General features: G+C 36.9%; 1 protein-coding gene across 1 annotated transcript in view; it reads right to left on the reverse strand.

Annotated features, from left to right (window-relative positions):
- Window positions 1-1701: 1701 nt before the first annotated feature.
- Window positions 1702-17272, reverse strand: part of eps15l1a (epidermal growth factor receptor pathway substrate 15-like 1a) — a 37256-nt gene continuing 21685 nt past the window's right edge. The window contains exons 20-25 of the mRNA XM_052121796.1: window positions 16076-16212; window positions 15931-15991; window positions 14905-14987; window positions 14682-14772; window positions 10453-10658; window positions 1702-6572 (exon numbers count right to left, since the gene is read on the reverse strand). Coding sequence (XP_051977756.1) covers window positions 6426-6572; window positions 10453-10658; window positions 14682-14772; window positions 14905-14987; window positions 15931-15991; window positions 16076-16212 — 725 coding nt within the window. The 3' untranslated portion in view covers window positions 1702-6425. The remainder of the gene's footprint in view (window positions 6573-10452; window positions 10659-14681; window positions 14773-14904; window positions 14988-15930; window positions 15992-16075; window positions 16213-17272) is intronic.

Raw genomic sequence — 17272 nt, forward strand, 5'->3', positions numbered from 1 at the left:
TCGACCATTTACTTTTCGCCGACCTATCACAAGTAGCGTATATCCTCATGAACTCTTTAAAATGTGAAAATAAGAAATTGATCGATGGCAGAAAGTAATTAAAATTATAGTTGTTTGTTATAAAAAATAAAATACATTTGTAATAATAACTGTGGTCTTGGTTGTTTTATATCCCTGTAAGCAAACAGGGACAGATCATATATTACTGGGAAACCCGCCACGGCAATAATTAGTTTCTCCTCCATTTTATCTTTGGAACTAATGTTTGGTGGGAACCAAAGTTTACACTGTTGAGTTCTCTAGACTTCGCTAGAGCGGAGCACTTCTATATTCCAATAGGTTGCCGCTGAACCACGTCACAGCTCATTACCATAATGTTGCCTGCACTTGAACTTTCATCTGACGCCCACACCGCCCAAGACTCGCCGCGCCGCTTCTCGCCGCCGAGAGATGCTGGCTGTAATTGAAAATTAATGACTTCTGGTCGATTTGACGCTCTCGCTGCCTCTGATGTGAACGCTCGGTAACTGCATCCATGCTATGTGCATGTTGTTTTTGGTCACCAACTGACTGTAAGGAAAGGATATTAAAAGAGACATTATGTTATGACGAATGGATTACATGGATCTCGTCTTTGGATACACAGAATGCATCAAACCAAACTTTTACACTCAACACACAGTGAAAGGATCTCAGTACTTAACTTCTTTGCCAATATATCGACTCAATCACTGGTGAGTGAAATTGAAACATTTACCAGCCAGTGGTTAATCATACCTTTTCAGTCGCATTTTGCCAAATTTGGTCGCATATGTGAGTGATTTCCTTGCATTATAAAGGGCAGGATATATGATCGATCTTGAGATTCAAGAATCAAGATCATTTCAAGAAGTGAATGGGGCCAATCCATAAACATTTAAAATACTCACTATTACAAAAGGGTAACCACAATATGTATGTAAACATGATTTTAGTGTAATAAAAACCCTAAAATGACCATGAAAACAGCATTTTAAAGGGTTAGTTCAACCATAAATAACAATATCTCAGCTCTTTTGGTCCATACAATGCAAATGAATGGTAACCAGCACTTTAAATCTTCAAAAATCACATACGTCAGCATAAAAGTAATCCATAAGACTCCTGTGGGTAAATCCATATCTTCAGAAGCAATATAATAGGTAAAAGATCAATATTTGAGTCCTTTTTACCATAAATCTCCACTTTTACTTTAGAATTCTTCTTCTGTTTTTTGGCGCGTCTTTGTGCATATTGCCACCGAATGGTCAGTCTGGCCAAAGGTGGACATTTAAAGAAAAAAAGGACTTAAATACTTAGCTGTTTTCTCACCCGCACCTATCATAGCACTTCTGAAGACATGGATTTACCCACTGGAGTCTTATGGATTACTTTTATGCTGACGTATGTGATTTTTGGAGCTATACATGGCTGGTCACCATTCACTTATATTGTATGGACCTGCAGAGCTGAAATATTCTTCTAAAAATCTTTGTTTGTGTTCTGCAGAAGAAAGAAAGGAATACACATCTGGGATGACATGCGGGTGAGTAAATTATCCTTTTGGGGTGAACTATCCCTTTAAAAAACTTTAGAGCTCAAATAATACACAAGTTCTAGTAGAAGAATTAATGTTAGTGCTTTTATTAAATTATAAGTTTAACATTTCTCCCATTAAACCCTCCAAAAATGTGTCCCATTCACTTCCATTGTAAGTGCCTCAATAATTGTTTGTGGTAGTCAACATTATGCCACAAATGCTGTTGAATGAGCTTAACTTGTATTAAACCCGGATTATTTCTTTAATTTTAAACAGTATATTAATTGTGATATAATTTAAAACCTAACAAATATCATTTTGTGAAATGTTTTGCTTGAAAAGTGTGCTTGTGGTTTCTTTCTTTAAAATAAGTGCCAAATGGTTTCATATTTTGATATTTAATGCAATTTTTTTCAAATAGTGTTCAAATACTTTTTAGGGCCACTGTATTAGATGCTACACAAGTTAAATGAATATAAGGGTGATGTAAAACTATATCTGAAATGTTATCTTTTCTTTATTCTGTGAAATATTACTCTTAAACATTCTGTGAAATATTAATATTAAAGGGACAACATACTGAGCAAGAGCATTTCCAAAGGAATTTCAAGCATCACTCGTCACTATCAATGCAGTCTGAAACCCTTAAAATGTGCAGCTACTCATGTTTCATCAGACAAATATAACACATAAAATACATGGTTTATGTATATTTTTTATGCATTTCTTAATCAGGTTAATATCTTATCTACATAGGAGAGTGTTAAAAGCAGGCCAAAAAGTAACGCATTCAGCTCGAGTTTTGTGGTGCATACGTCCTAAATTATGACAGCAACTAAAAAAAGAATCACTTTCATTGTTTTTTTTTAAATAAAAACAAAATACATGGATAACAAAACAGGATATTAAAACTTGAAATGAATTTACAGGTATTACAACAAATACAATATACAAACTATTGCACAATGGAGGTATACAGGGCAAAAACAGCATAAAAGTAGCTACGACAAAATGTTTGAGAGATGGATCCAAACGGTTTGTTTTTCAGTTCCAACAGTTCTATTCATTTTTGGAACGGCAACAAAGGCAGAAAAGCCAGCCCCAATGGCCTTCATCCTTATCTGGGACCCTCATGTTGTCCCATAACCATATCTCTTTCTTCACCCTTTCGATTCCAGTCCGTAAGACGTAGTTACAGCTTGTTACGATGCTCAAATGACACATATGATTTAAGATTAGTGTACTGGAATCAAATTCACGTGAAAAAAACACGGCACTAGAGTCTCAGTGTGAGCTGGGCCCAATAGACATACACTTTACATACTTTAAATAAGATAAAGTAACACTGTTTAGTGTGACACTAACATGACGGAGTGTCAAGCAGCTATTTGAGGTCAAAACAGCACAAGCTGATTGGACGTAAAAAAGAAAAAGTGGAACAAACCAAAAACATGACAGAAAATGTTGACATCGCTGAAAATTAGCAGTGTACATGGATATGTCACAGTTGTTCTTATTAATATAACACAATATTTCTGTCCAAATTGTTGGACACTAGACATCAATCATTACACAGGCTATAATGAACCTTTTTGCCTTTACAGGAATAATTGACACACATCACATAACACACTCAGAAGTCATTTAAAATACTCAAAGTAAAAAGAAACAGCTGTTCAAATGAGGTTGGAGTGAATGGGATCATTTAAAAAAGTGTTAATAAGTGTTAATAGTACCAGTTAGAGAGCGTCTACCATTTGAGAACAGCAGATGGGTTTCAAAACCTGATAATATTACAATAATTAAACCACAATCGTACCACAAAAAGTCGATAAAAACAAGAATTGAATTCAATACTGACTAAAGGTTTTGGATATGCCAATAGCAAACCCCAAAACGACAATAGCTGGGTTTCCATCCAAATGTTTCACATTATTAAGCGCATTTCTTAAAAATGAAACTGAAGAAAATCCGAATCATTGGACGTTTTCATCCACTATATCATGCGCGTTATTCTGAGGGATTCAGCCTTGTCATGATGGAGCAGCTGAATGACCAACTTGCTTTGAGTAGAGTTTTATTAGTGGTATTGGAACAAATGTACATCGTTTTATTAAATACTGCCAGGAGATGCTGCAGAATGAGCATAATATTCATATGGTGAGGGCTGAAATAGCAGCTATGTCCATACGCCACCATACCTGGGAGCACCTGTGCTCAAAACTGTTCTGGAGGATAGTGAGGACCCACTTTAACATCCAACTGTGAGTTAAAAGAATTGTGTGGCAAGGTCGGACCTTTCATGCACAAATGGTCAAAATACATTATCATTTTACGAATAGACCGTTTTCATCACCTCTGCCTAGTCATCAAATTTTAAGTGAATTTTAAAAGTTTATGCGCATATCAAGCCTTTCCATTCAGGTTTATCTTAAGCACAAAATTTAAATTGGCATAAAAATAGTTGAAAAGAAACCCAGCAAGAGACAGCTGTTTGGAATGCCACAGAAAGCTCCGAAGATGGGACTGACCGTCATTGACCATCATTCAAGTTTCGAGAATTCCTCACCCCTTGTGTGTTTGGATTTTTTATATTTTGCTAATTTGATTGCGCTTTCAGCTAACAATAAAAGTGCATTATTTCAACTCGGTTTAACATATTTCATCATATTTAAATCTAGCACACAACTTTCTCTCCAGTTTACAGATTCTGTCTGGGCCTACTTACAAGTTAATGTTTTGCAAAAACGATATTAGAACCTTCCACAAAAACAGAATTGTGCTTTTAGGCCCATGGATTGATTCATCAACAATTGCTTATCGGCATAAAGACATAATCCAAACAACAAAAGAGATGATCTAAATAGCAATGAATCTTAAGAGCAAACAAAAATACTGATCATAACTCATCCCTAATCTAGGCATTAGTTGTTGTTGTTTATGCAACATTGAGCACTTTTACACAATTCTTACACTAATTATGCTTAATAAACCAACATGTAAATGCCTTAAAGGTTTACATGTTATCGGGGTAAGGTCCTAAACACTTTAAGCAAAAACAGCACAGGTAGATATTTGCCCATTACCCCAATTTCATGTTGCATGTAAACACATTTACTTATGTTCTTACAGGCTTATCCTATATGCGCTTACATTACATGTTAAAAGCAGAGAATAATCTGATGATTTCAAATCTCCTATAAATCCCAGATTCGTATGTTGCCGCTTTTATAAATTATTTTTGATAATTGTTAGAGTATTGCAGTGCAGTTAAACGTGGTCATTGTGGACTCAACCTTCTTGATCTTGCTAGATATTTTATAACACTGGGGATAATAATAATAATAAAAAAATTCAAAATCAGTGCAGTTTGTCCAAGTTACTTTATGTGGATCATTCTCCTCTAACTCACTCTGAATCATGCTTTAAAGCAAACCTATTCATTTTGTTCCAGTCTAAATCAAATGGCTCTCTCAAACAACACCGACAGATAACAGAGGATCCCTCATTCAGCTTCACGTCACCTCAAGTGTCTCTTACAGATGTTTAGTCTGCCAGGCGCTCCTATAATTCCAGTTTGTACCATACTGACTACAGCTAGAGCCAGTAACTTATCATTTAGCCCAAAGTCTTTATCCCAATCGACTTACAGTATGCTTTCTAGAATTTAATTCAATCGCAACTGAAGAAACCTGGAATTAAGTGCCTTGCACAAGGGCTCAGAGACAATGGGGACTGCAGCCTTGGTAATGCAGGGTTGAGCCTATTTAAAACTCACCCAGAACTTTATTCTGGTTTTCTAATCCCTTTTAGTCCACCAATTAGAGTGAGTGAGTGAGTGAGTGAGTGAGTGAGTGAGTGAGTGAGTGAGTGAGTGAGTGAGTGAGTGAGTGAGTGAGTGAGTGAGTGAGTGAGTGAGTGGGAGACGCAGTGGAGACAATGACCTGCGGAGACCAATAACGGTCTTCAATGTCCATGGCTCTATTGATGCACATTCACACACACATACACAATCTAAAACACTTTAAATAAAATATTTACTCCATCTGAGAGGTTAATGCAGTGCATGTAGAGTAAATTAGCTGACTCACAAAACAAAGGCTGCCCATCCTATTATATTAAAAAATACTATGCAGCACCCTGCCCACTTGCATTTATTTTATCTTGGTCCATCACACACATACACACGATTGCTGCGTCCGAAAGCAGGAAGGCATGAAAACATGTCCGAATCCAATATTTGCATAACATGCTGTCTATGGAGATGCCTTTGTCAAGTAAATTTTTAAAGGCAGCATAGATGCATCCTTTGCTACCTTCGATATCCCAAAATCATGTGTGTGCACTTCTGCAATTGGTTGAAAGAATAAAAATGTAAATTAGTTTAGAAATGTCCAGTTTTTCCTTTTTTCAACTTTCGACACCATTTCTACCTAGAAATAAGTATATTACTTGGTTATGTCTAAAGTTAACTTGCATTTGTTTTAGTTCGTTAGACATGACATTATGGCGCCTTGAAAGGTTGTCTGAAACTATTTTCCTTACGATGTACCTTTATAAACAAAGCACTGCCTGTGAAGTCCCTTAGGGGCTGTTCAGACAAAAGGTGTTCTTGCACTAAAACAAGCAAGTCGGTGTCTCTTGAGATTCAAAAGTTGAACTTGACATGAATACTAAAAAACATGACGCTCCTGTGCGAGACGCTGGAAAAACAGTGCAACATGGCGCAACGGTCAAAGAGGTCCTACTAGCGCATACGGATGCAAAAAGATCGGTGTGAGGGGCCCATTAGCTTTCGAACGCAGACACACACACACATTGCTGTAGTGTACGGAGGGGTGGATCTGAAGGGTATTGGTGGAAGGGGTCAGGCGTTGGACATCTCGGCCTTGCTAAGAGCAATAGCCAGCTCTAGGTCTTCCTGCTCTTGTTGCCGGAGTCTCTTCAGCCGCTCCCGTTCCGCTCTCTCACTTTCCCGTTTTGCCCACTCCATCTGCTGGGCTTCATTCCCAAACTGAGCCGGAAAAACAGGAACAGGCCATGTTAAGACCCATCGATCCCAGATTGCATAGTGGTGTGCATTACATGGTACTGTATTTGTGGTAAGAGTGGATTGTTTTTGCAAACAAAGATGTACTATGTAAAAATGATGCACACTATTTAATGCTTTCAATATAGTTAAAAAAACGTTACTGTAAATGTCCAAAGTTATCATAAATGACGCAGATAGAATATATTGGTGTATATATATATATATATATATATATATATATATATATACACAGCTACACAAATATAACAGTTTCTAATAAAAACAGAGCTGTCACATTTCAGTGCTGCAGACATTGTGCCTCTAGTGGCACCGAACGGAAATGCAATCTGTTTAAACTGACCGAGCAGGACATAACATTGGCTCAAACAATGGGGTGAGTCTGGGGTTGGACTAAAGTGGGCAGAGTGTCTGAAACTTCATAGAAAACAGTCATTATTTTTGCAATTCTTTTTGGTGGGACCAGTGCCGCTGAAATAACACTTTATACACACCGAAAATCCACTTTTTTATATATTTTTGTAAGTGAAGTAAATTGAAAAAGTAATCTAAGTATATCTGATTAAGACAGACTCAAGATTAATATAACTACATGTCTGCCAAGTCTTTCGCAATGGTTCCATCATTAAATCATTTGCATGAAATGTACAGTTTGAAAATGCCCATGTAGAAATGACAAAATTAAGCATGCATGGATGATTTTCAAAGTATTCTTAGTCAATATATTCTGTGACCTTATTTTGATTTTGTATCAACAGCACTACAGAAATATTTTCTATCAGAAATAAGAACTTGAGTCACATTTTCAGGCAGATCTTACCTTAATTCGCTCAGTTCCTGAAAGAGAGGAATGGATTACAAAAAACACAAAAGAGGTTTACACCTAACCACCACACAACCATCCACCGAACTACAAACGAACACACATGTACACATATGCTGATTGGACACCAACAGACCACTACCACTGATGAGTCATGAGGGACTTTTTTAATTAGTCATTAATATTGAATGATGTCATGGACAGGAAATGTGAAAACATGCATTAATCTCATGCAGAAAGATAAGGACAGAAGAAAAAGACAATACAAAGCTTATTCATTGTTAGCTATAAATTGTAATCTATAGGCTCCTAATATATGCAATGTAACATGCACACCAACTTGACAGCAGGTGAATGAGAGCATTGCTAAACCACCATGGAGGATTGGAAAAGTTGATGTTCACAAAACATTTGTTTTTCTATTGTTTCTGTTGGATAATCTTTGAATTTGCACATTTTAATCTTAAGCGTTCTTCAATTGTTACCCAGCAAAACTGTACTACATATTATTTGGAAATTGTAATAGATATTCTAAGTTGTTCCATTTTTTGGCCACAATCTTAATATTTGGTTTTTGAACTACCACCCCTGGAGTTCGCACGTTTGAATTCCAGGGCGTGCTGAGTGACTCCAGCCAGGTCTCCTAAGCAACCAAACTGGCCTGGTTGCTAGGGAGGGTAGAGTCTCATGGGGTAACCTCCTTGTGGACGCTATAATGTGGTTCGCTCTAGGTGGGGCACGTGGTGAGTTGTGCGTGGATGCCGCAGAGAATAGCGTGAAGCCTTCACACGTGCTATGTCTCCATGGTAACAAGCTCAACAAGCCACGTGATAAGATGCACGGGTTGATAGTCTCAGACGCGTAGGCAACTAAGATTCCTCCTCTGCCACCCAGATTGAGGCGAGTTACTATGCCACCACAAGAACTTGGAGTGCATTGGGAATTGGGCATTCCAAAAAATCAAATAAATAAATAAATTATTGGTTTTCAAAGATACCACCTATGAGGCCACGACACCTTTGGTCAAACGTAAAAAATGGAATACAATAGAAACAATGCAATAATTAAAATTAAAATCTTCCAGGATGTTTTCGGTCATGTGATCAATCAAAGATGGTTTAGCATGTCCATTGCACCCAAGTTGCGACAGCGATACTATGGACAGAAGGCAGGGCAGAGGAAGATGATGCTACATCAAACACCATGGTTCTAAGACCAAATGGATTTGCAGTAAGGCAGCACTGGAGCGAACATTGAACCCATGCCGAGAAAATGACTCATCCTGAGAGCTGAGTAGTGATACTGACACTTCCCACGTCAATCGATCCGCCATTATCAACCTCAATCTGGTGCATTTGAAAACAATGAAATTGTCTTTGTAAAACAACTAAATCTGCCATGCAATCTTGTTTCGTACGGATAAACATGAGGCTTTGAGGGTTTAAGTGGGCAGAAAATACATGGGTTCAAATAAAGTTGAGATGAATTATGCTTGTTCCACTAACTGCTCATGGAAGTGTGACCATGTGGCAGATGTGTCAAAACACGCTACCCACACTTCTTGAAATGAACAGATGTATGATAAGAGAATGGTGATATCCATCTGTAGGTTGCGAAAGAGTATATTCAAAAGGGCTGAGTTGTTTGACATTGTTGACAGCCATAGCTGTAAGAAAGAAAAAAAAAAAAACTTTCGGGACACTCACCAAATTTTGGTTTCTCTTAGGATCCAATAAGCTATTATCTATTTTGAATGATCATGAGATGAAAATTATTGTTATATTACAAAAACTGATGCTATGTACATTCAAAAAAACTTGCGAGATGCTCCCGAAATTGAGGTTTTCCTTAGGAGCCAATCAGAAGATCTATGCTGAAGGATCATGATGCGAAAATACTGATTATATTATAAACACTGACCCTTTGTTCGTTCAAACAAACAGACTTGTGAGACATTCCCGAAATGTACGGTTTTCATAGGATCAAATCAGACAATCTCTGCTGAAGGTTCATGAGTCGAAAATAATGACTATACTATAAACGCTTCACTGAACAATCAAACAAACAAATTAACTGTAAGGACGCTCCTGAAATTTAGTTTTTTCTTAGGAGACAATCAGAAGATCAATCCTGAAAGATCATGTGGCGAAAAAACTAATCATACTCTAAACACTAATGCTTTTTTCTAATGAACAAACAAACAAATGAACATACTTGCGGGGCACTATCCCAAAATGTAGGTTTCTCTTAGAAGCCAATCAGAAGACATATGCTGAAGGATCATGATGTGAAATTGCTGATTATATATAAACGCTGACACTTTGTTCAAACGAACCAACACATTTTTAATAAGCTCCCAAATTTTTGGTTCTTCTTAGGAGCCAATCAGATGACCTATGATGAAGGATCATAAGGCGAAAATACTGAACATATTATAAACACACACACTTTGTTTGAACAAACAAAAACTTTTAAGATGCTCCCAAAACGTTGGTTTTACAGACTGCTTTTAAATAATCATTGCAACCTGAATATTTTTCCTCAAAAAAAGAGACACATTTGCATAAAGGTTTACAAAAACCCCTCACAAGTCACAGAAGAAAAGCGAGAAGCAACATTAGCTTAGCTGAGAGAACTTGGAGTCACCAAGTGCGACTGCTCCTCTTCCCACAAGCTCATGCAAGAGCTGAGCAATACTAAAGATGACATCATACCCAAGTGTGCCACAAACAATTGTACTTGAGTCACTGAGAGATAGAGGTGATGTCTGGCTGGTTGATTAGGGTTTATTATCCTGAATCTCTGTGCATTGGTGAGAGTTAATCACAGATAGAGATGGACAGCAGGCATGGAGGCACATGGCAACAGACTGAGCGAAACAGAATGGTGTGTTTTGCTCTAGAGAACCTCACTAGTGATCACCAGATAGCATTTTTTGGGTTTGTTTGTTGGTTTTATTTCGTTTTTTGGAAAGAAACAAGTGGATCAGACAAGAGAAGAGTATCACTATGCTCAACTTACAGAGCTGAAGTCTGCAAAACCCAATGAAGAGTCTTTAGAGGCTTTACTTGAGGCAGGTGGAGCAAACAGGTCTTTGCCACTAAACGGGTCTCCCACCCCTTTTTTACTCTGAAAAGGGTCGACGGGGTCAGCGCTGAATGGTTGGAATGGATCGCTTGTCTTGGTTGAATCCACAGATCCGGGCACGTTTACTGGAGTGCTTTTACCTGGAAGTGTTTGGAAATAAAAGTTTTCATTGGCCAAAGGAAGGACATTGCAGTTTTCAAACCACAATAATTGATGAGCGATACAACATTTTGCCAGTCTCTTGGTTTCATTTCTGTAGTCTAACGTTAAGTAGCCTCGCCCAAAGTGAAATTGGTCTAAAATCCCTCAAATAAATGTTTATAAAACATCAAATATGTTCTGATTGGCTGCGACTGTGTCACAGACGTTTCGCGTTCAGTTTGTACAGAAGAATAACTTGTCGGTGGAAACTTGTCACACCGTACATGGTTAGGAAACATGTTTAAGTACTGTAGAGTAGAGTGAAACTTTATTTACTTATTAATAATAATTGAAATCAAAGTAAGTACTTCCCAAAATGCTAATCTAAAATTGCAAGATACCACGAAATTTACTAAATAGTCATTTAGCACAAAAATCACCTAATCCTGAATTTAAAAAATGAAAATATGTGTTAAACAAAAATACTTTGTTAAGATAACTTGAACAAATCTAATGTTGCGAAGCTAAAGTTAAAGCTCACAGTTTCATTATTCCATCCAAATTAAAATGTACTAAGTAAAATTTAAATGTAGAGAATGTTTATGGCGAAGTATGTAATACTTTACAATGCTATTATTGTTCATGCTTAAAATGCAGTACACTCAATTTTATACAATATGTAACAGAGGGTCCCCACTCTGTCTCTCTATCCACTAAGGTGTCCTTGGTCTGAAAAAGTTTAAAGATAGATTTAGCAGATTTCTTCTTCTTTTTTTTTTTTTACCAAAGCAATCACTCTATTAAGCAAAATGGTCAAAGTTCATTTAACAACTCATTTGTGGGGTTTGAACTTGCAACCTTTCGATTACCAACCCAGATCTTTAACCACTTAGCCACACTGCCCTTGCCATGTGTATAATGAACAAGAGGAAACCAGCATTTCAACGAAATCACACCAAAAAAACCCCACTTAAAAAACAAGTTAAATGATTGTTTATTAGTGTGGATGTCATTTGTTTTTATCCCTTTGCAAGCTCAACCAAAAAACCCACTGGTGGTTCCAGATTGTGTGATGCGGTAACTGTCTCTCTAAATGCAAAATAACACCGACATCTCTTTGTCTTTCTCACACACACCCAACAAGAGCACTAAGTATGGTTCAAAAGCTGTCATTTGTTTTATAGGAAAAGAAATCCTTGCACAAGCAATCTGCTAATTATAGAAATTTGCGCAACTTGAAAACATGATCGCGCATACACATAACTGGTGAGAATCTTCAGATAGAAAAATGCTTATGCATACTTCTTTTTTCCCAAGCACAAATAGCAGAGACTGGCATTTTGACTCTTTACTCATGAGAACTTTGAAATGGTTGCTGGTTCCTCTAAAGGTGTTAACCACATTTTCAATAGGGCTGATATTTATACCAGACCAGCAAATGGAAGTAAACAGAATACTATACCGTAATAAAGAACTCCACCCTGCTGAAGGAAACAGGTCACAAAAAAGCTGTGCCCTTCAATAAAACACAGCATAAAAAAATAAAAATACGTTGTCTACTGAATCTATGAGATAACAATTGTTTTGTTCAGTTTTGTTAGTTTTTTATACTGGTGATCTCACTTTATACTGATGATTTCACTATATACTGGTAATCTCACTTTATACTGGTGATCTCACTATATACTGGTAATCTCACTTTATACTGGTGATATCACTTTATACTGGTGATCTCACTATATACTGGTGATCTCACTTTATACTGGTGATCTCACTTTATACTGGTGATTTCACTATATAATGGTGATCTCACTTAATACTGGTGATCTCACTATATACTGGTAATCTCACTTTATACTGGTGATCTCACTATATACTGGTGATTTCACTTTATACTGGTGATCTCACTCTATACTGATGATTTCACTTTATACTGGTGATCTCACTATATACTGGTGATCTCACTATATACTGGTAATCTCACTTTATACTGGTGATCTCACTATATACTGGTGATTTCACTTTATACTGGTGATCTCACTCTATACTGATGATTTCACTTTATACTGGTGATCTCACTATATACTGGTGATCTCACTATATACTGGTAATCTCACTTTATACTGATGATTTCACTTTATACTGGTGATCTCACTCTATACTGATGATTTCACTTTATACTGGTGATCTCACTATATACTGGTGATCTCACTATATACTGGTGATCTCATTTCATACTGGTGATCTCACTATATACTGGTGATCTCACTCTATACTGGTGATCTCACTATATACTGGTGATCTCACTATATACTGGTGATCTCATTTCATACTGGTGATCTCACTATATACTGGTGATCTCATTTCATACTGGTGATCTCACTATATACTGGTGATCTCACTCTATACTGGTGATCTCACTATATACTGGTGATCTCACTATATACTGGTGATCTCATTTCATACTGGTGATCTCACTATATACTGGTGATCTCACTATATACTGGTAATCTCACTTTATACTGGTGATCTCACTATATACTGGTAATCTCACTTTATACTGGTGATCTCACTTTATACTGGTGATCACACAAAACTGTTTAAAAAAGTTTATTCTTATTCAATTGTATTATTTTGATCTATTTTGCTTAATTATTTTTAATGCTAAAACAAATCTATGAGCTAACAGAGGTATTTATGTTTGGCTTCATTAGTTTTTTTATTTTGTGATCTTAAAAAACCTTAACATAATTTGCAAAATTGTATTACTTTTCTATTGCATTATTTAAATTTATGTTAATATGTGATTTTCTTTGTTAAAACAAAGAAGTGAGCTAATACAATTTTGTTTGCTCTTTATTCTGGTCATTTCACATAAAATCTTTCCATTTTGCAAAAGTATGTTCCATTTTTAACCAGTGTACTTAACTCTTTCTTTTAATTTTTAATTCAAAATGTTTATGTTACTATTGTTATTACGCACATGACTACCTGAAAGCTAATATCTTGTGACAATTACATAATTTAATGCCACTTATTATTCAAGCAGCAGGGTTCAACAAATTCAAAAATGTCTTTTGGAAGAGCAATAAGCAAAAGGTAAAACATGAAATTGTTGTGGCAGCTAGGCTTCAGTACCCAATAGAGTGTGTAAACACACACATATACAGGAAGCAGGGTGGGGTGTGTAGATCAGTGCACGATGCTGGCAGTGCAGGCTAACCGCAGATCAACAAAGCATGTTCGCTATACAACCCTAAACACACCAAAAAAACTCCCAATTTAACCTTCATAACCCAACTTTAAACCTCTGCTACACCAGGAAAGCACTCCCTTGTTTTCTAGGATGGAAAAAATTGCAAAATAAGTGAGCTGCACAGATTCACTTTTTCCTCTAACTCATAACTGCAGGTTTTTTTTCGTTTTAAGTCACAAAGTTCTCTTCATTCAGGATTAGAGATTGTGCATGATGGAGTGATTTACAGTGGACAAAGGTTAAACAATTTGGCTAGTTATCCTTGAGAAAATCTGGCTTTATTAAGCAATATTGGACTTTTTTTGGGGTTAGAAACAAAATTATTTTTTTACGGTTTTACATTATTTCCTGTTGACACCCAGTATGTATGAGATATCATTGTGGTTAATCAAAATTCGGTTTCACCAGTAGTTTCATGTTCTCACAAGCTCTGTCAGTTTACTAGAAGTTTTTTACCTGAACTTGTAAGCTGAGGTCAATAACTTTCCGCAATAAAGTTGTTATGCTTTCACCACTGTTAAACAACTAATAACAGCTTATAGTTACAAAGGTTATATATTTTCTGCAGTACTTTGAAGATATTTCTTCTTAAAAATCAGTGAAAAGAACAAAGAAAAAGTGAAGTTTCAGTATTTGTTTATTGTGTGACATTAACTTTAAAGTCGAATTTAACACTTTATTTGGTTATAAATGTATAAAAAGCTTTCGAAAAGGGTAATTGTTAGCTTGTGGCCGTTAAGATGGTAGACGACAGTGAAATACTTACCACTAGATGGTTTCGGCCGAGGTGGTATGCTTTTCTTGGGCGGTAGAGCTGGCATGTCTTGTTTTCGGCTGAAGGGGTCATCTACAAAGCCCTGAATTTAACCACAAAAAAATGAGCGAGACATCAATCAAAACCACATCTTACAAATGTCACGTTGCAGATGTGTGAGAAATGTACACACTGCTTAAGAAACAAATGAGACCGATGAAAATGTGTTGGCTACCTTTGACATTTGGCTGAAGTCGGCAAATCCGCTGTTGCTGCCAAACGAACTGCTTCCGAAAAGGTCCAATGTACCGAAGAAATCTGTAATCGGTACACAAAACAATCAGGCTTGTGTCGTCTCTGAAAAAAATGAATAACTGTAGACAAACAAATAATATAACCTGGATATATTATGCAAATATACTTATAAACCAAACCGCATGTTATGGTGTTAAACATCCGTTAAACATTAGGGTAGATATTTGTACAGTTTTGACTTATTATGGGATATACAGTATCTTATGGAACTATATTTGAAAGAAGATTTTTTAAGATTGGCCTAGCAGTCAGCTCTGAAACATTGAGCCATGGAGCAAATTCCTTTCCCTCCTCATTTCTTTTTTCATTCCATTTTTGCCACTTTTTGTTGGCAGTCATAGTTGAGAGAGGACAGAAAACCAAGGGTTGAGAGAAAGAAGATAATTTACTCTAGTCTAATACATAGACCTAGACTGGAACAATTAGCAGTTATTACCATCTATTTCTCCATCTCAAGAATGTAATCCAAAAATGTGAGACTTTGCACCAAGCTGTTTTGTTTTCTTTCTTCCTTTCAACCCTCAGGTTAGAAAAAAAAATGTGTTGAGCATTTCCTGGCATCGCCTCAGTGTCAAACAATGCAGCAACCAGACTGCTGAAGGCCCCACGAGTGAGCAGACGTCTTGCGTGGGAACTCTTTCGACAGCTTCTTCACACTCAGAATGCTCTGACTGGTCTTCGAGAAAAGAAAAAGTGTCGCCACTGGGCATGAGGTGTGAAAGTGTCATCTAGCTTGAGTTGAGTAACTCACCCTAAGCAAGTCACTCAAGGCAAGAGAGAAACAAGGCATTTTAGGACTTTAAAGCTGATGCCAGATCAGTTTCACAGGTTCTTTTTAGAATGTTGCACTGAATATACGAGATAGATCTTGGATCAGCATCTGCAAAGAAAGGGAGTGGTAGGGGTGATATGATTCAGCAAAAAGCGAGAGGCGTGCAAATGGTACCTTGGCCTTTCGGTTTGGGGCTGGTGGAGCTGAAAGGGTCATTGCTTGAGAAGTGATGACTCTACAAGACAGAAGACAGGAGATGGTTGAGAATGACATAAGCCCATTAGTTTCTGAAATTTTAGTTTTTTGGCTTTCACTCTACCTTTGAGGGAAGAGTGGCACTTTTACTAAATGGATCGGTGTTGCTGAAGGGGTCTGGCTTTGAGGGCTTCTTGAAGAAATCTTCAGAAGAGGTCATAAATGGGTCGGTCTCCTTGAAAGGGTCTCCACCGAAAGGATCTGAGAGAGTTTGGAGCATAACGTAAACGTGTGAACTTAAAAACAAATGGGCTGACAGTGTCAAATTAGGGCTTGTCGATACAGTATATTGAATACTCAGGATAAAATCACTATGATTTTTCTGCCACTATAAAATTAAGCAATATTGAGAATATTTAGAAGATTTATTCACTTTTGATTTGGCCACTACATTTCCTAAAGAGGACATCATTAGTGTAATTTAACTATCCTTAAGGGCTGCACAATTCATTCTAACACTGGAATCGCAATATGAGCATATGCATTAAACCACAAAGACTGCGCTTTAATCAAATCAACACATAGTTTGTGTGCTTTAAAGTGAATGTGTTCTGTGTGCATGCACTGGGCTCATAATACACCTTTTTCAAAGTGGTTCACATGCATTGTGAACAAATGTTTCACACATTTGCGTGATACTAAACATTTGTAACTGCTACAATTTATTATACAAATCTAAGACAGTGAAGTAAATATGACAGACAGATAAAACAAAACAATACTTAAATTAATAATAGTTATTCAGTATTATATAATAATAATAAACTTGACTGGGTCCCACAACAATAATTTAGTATTATAATAATATTCAACAGGGTTCCAAAAAATAAGCGAGTAAAGTTGTAGTTCCACTCGAAGTTGTGTCAATGTAGTGACATTAGGAGTCATTCCAATTCACCTCTAAAGAAGCATTTGCTGTTGGATATATGGCACATTCCAGTGGCTTTCTATACATTTGCACACTTAGTGCAGAGCAAACACCCCTGGGCGTTCGACAGTGCTAAAAGTGTGTATTTCTCCTCTAAAGAGTATATTTCCTCTATTAGAGCAAACATATTGATGTGAAAGTCATTTTAAAGATGCATCTTTTTAAAGAAGTAGTGTGTAGTTCCTGGGTGCGGTTGTTACCTCTCCGCCTCTGATGGCCACAATCGCTGCCTTACGTGTCTGGGCCGTAATCAGTTGAGGAAGCATTCTCACTGTGAGAACATGACCATGGCAACATTGCGGTCACGGCTTTCCTTCTTCCAGGGGAAAGCCA

Source organism: Xyrauchen texanus, chromosome 48 (genome assembly GCF_025860055.1).
Source record: "Xyrauchen texanus isolate HMW12.3.18 chromosome 48, RBS_HiC_50CHRs, whole genome shotgun sequence".
Classification (NCBI taxonomy): domain Eukaryota; kingdom Metazoa; phylum Chordata; class Actinopteri; order Cypriniformes; family Catostomidae; genus Xyrauchen; species Xyrauchen texanus.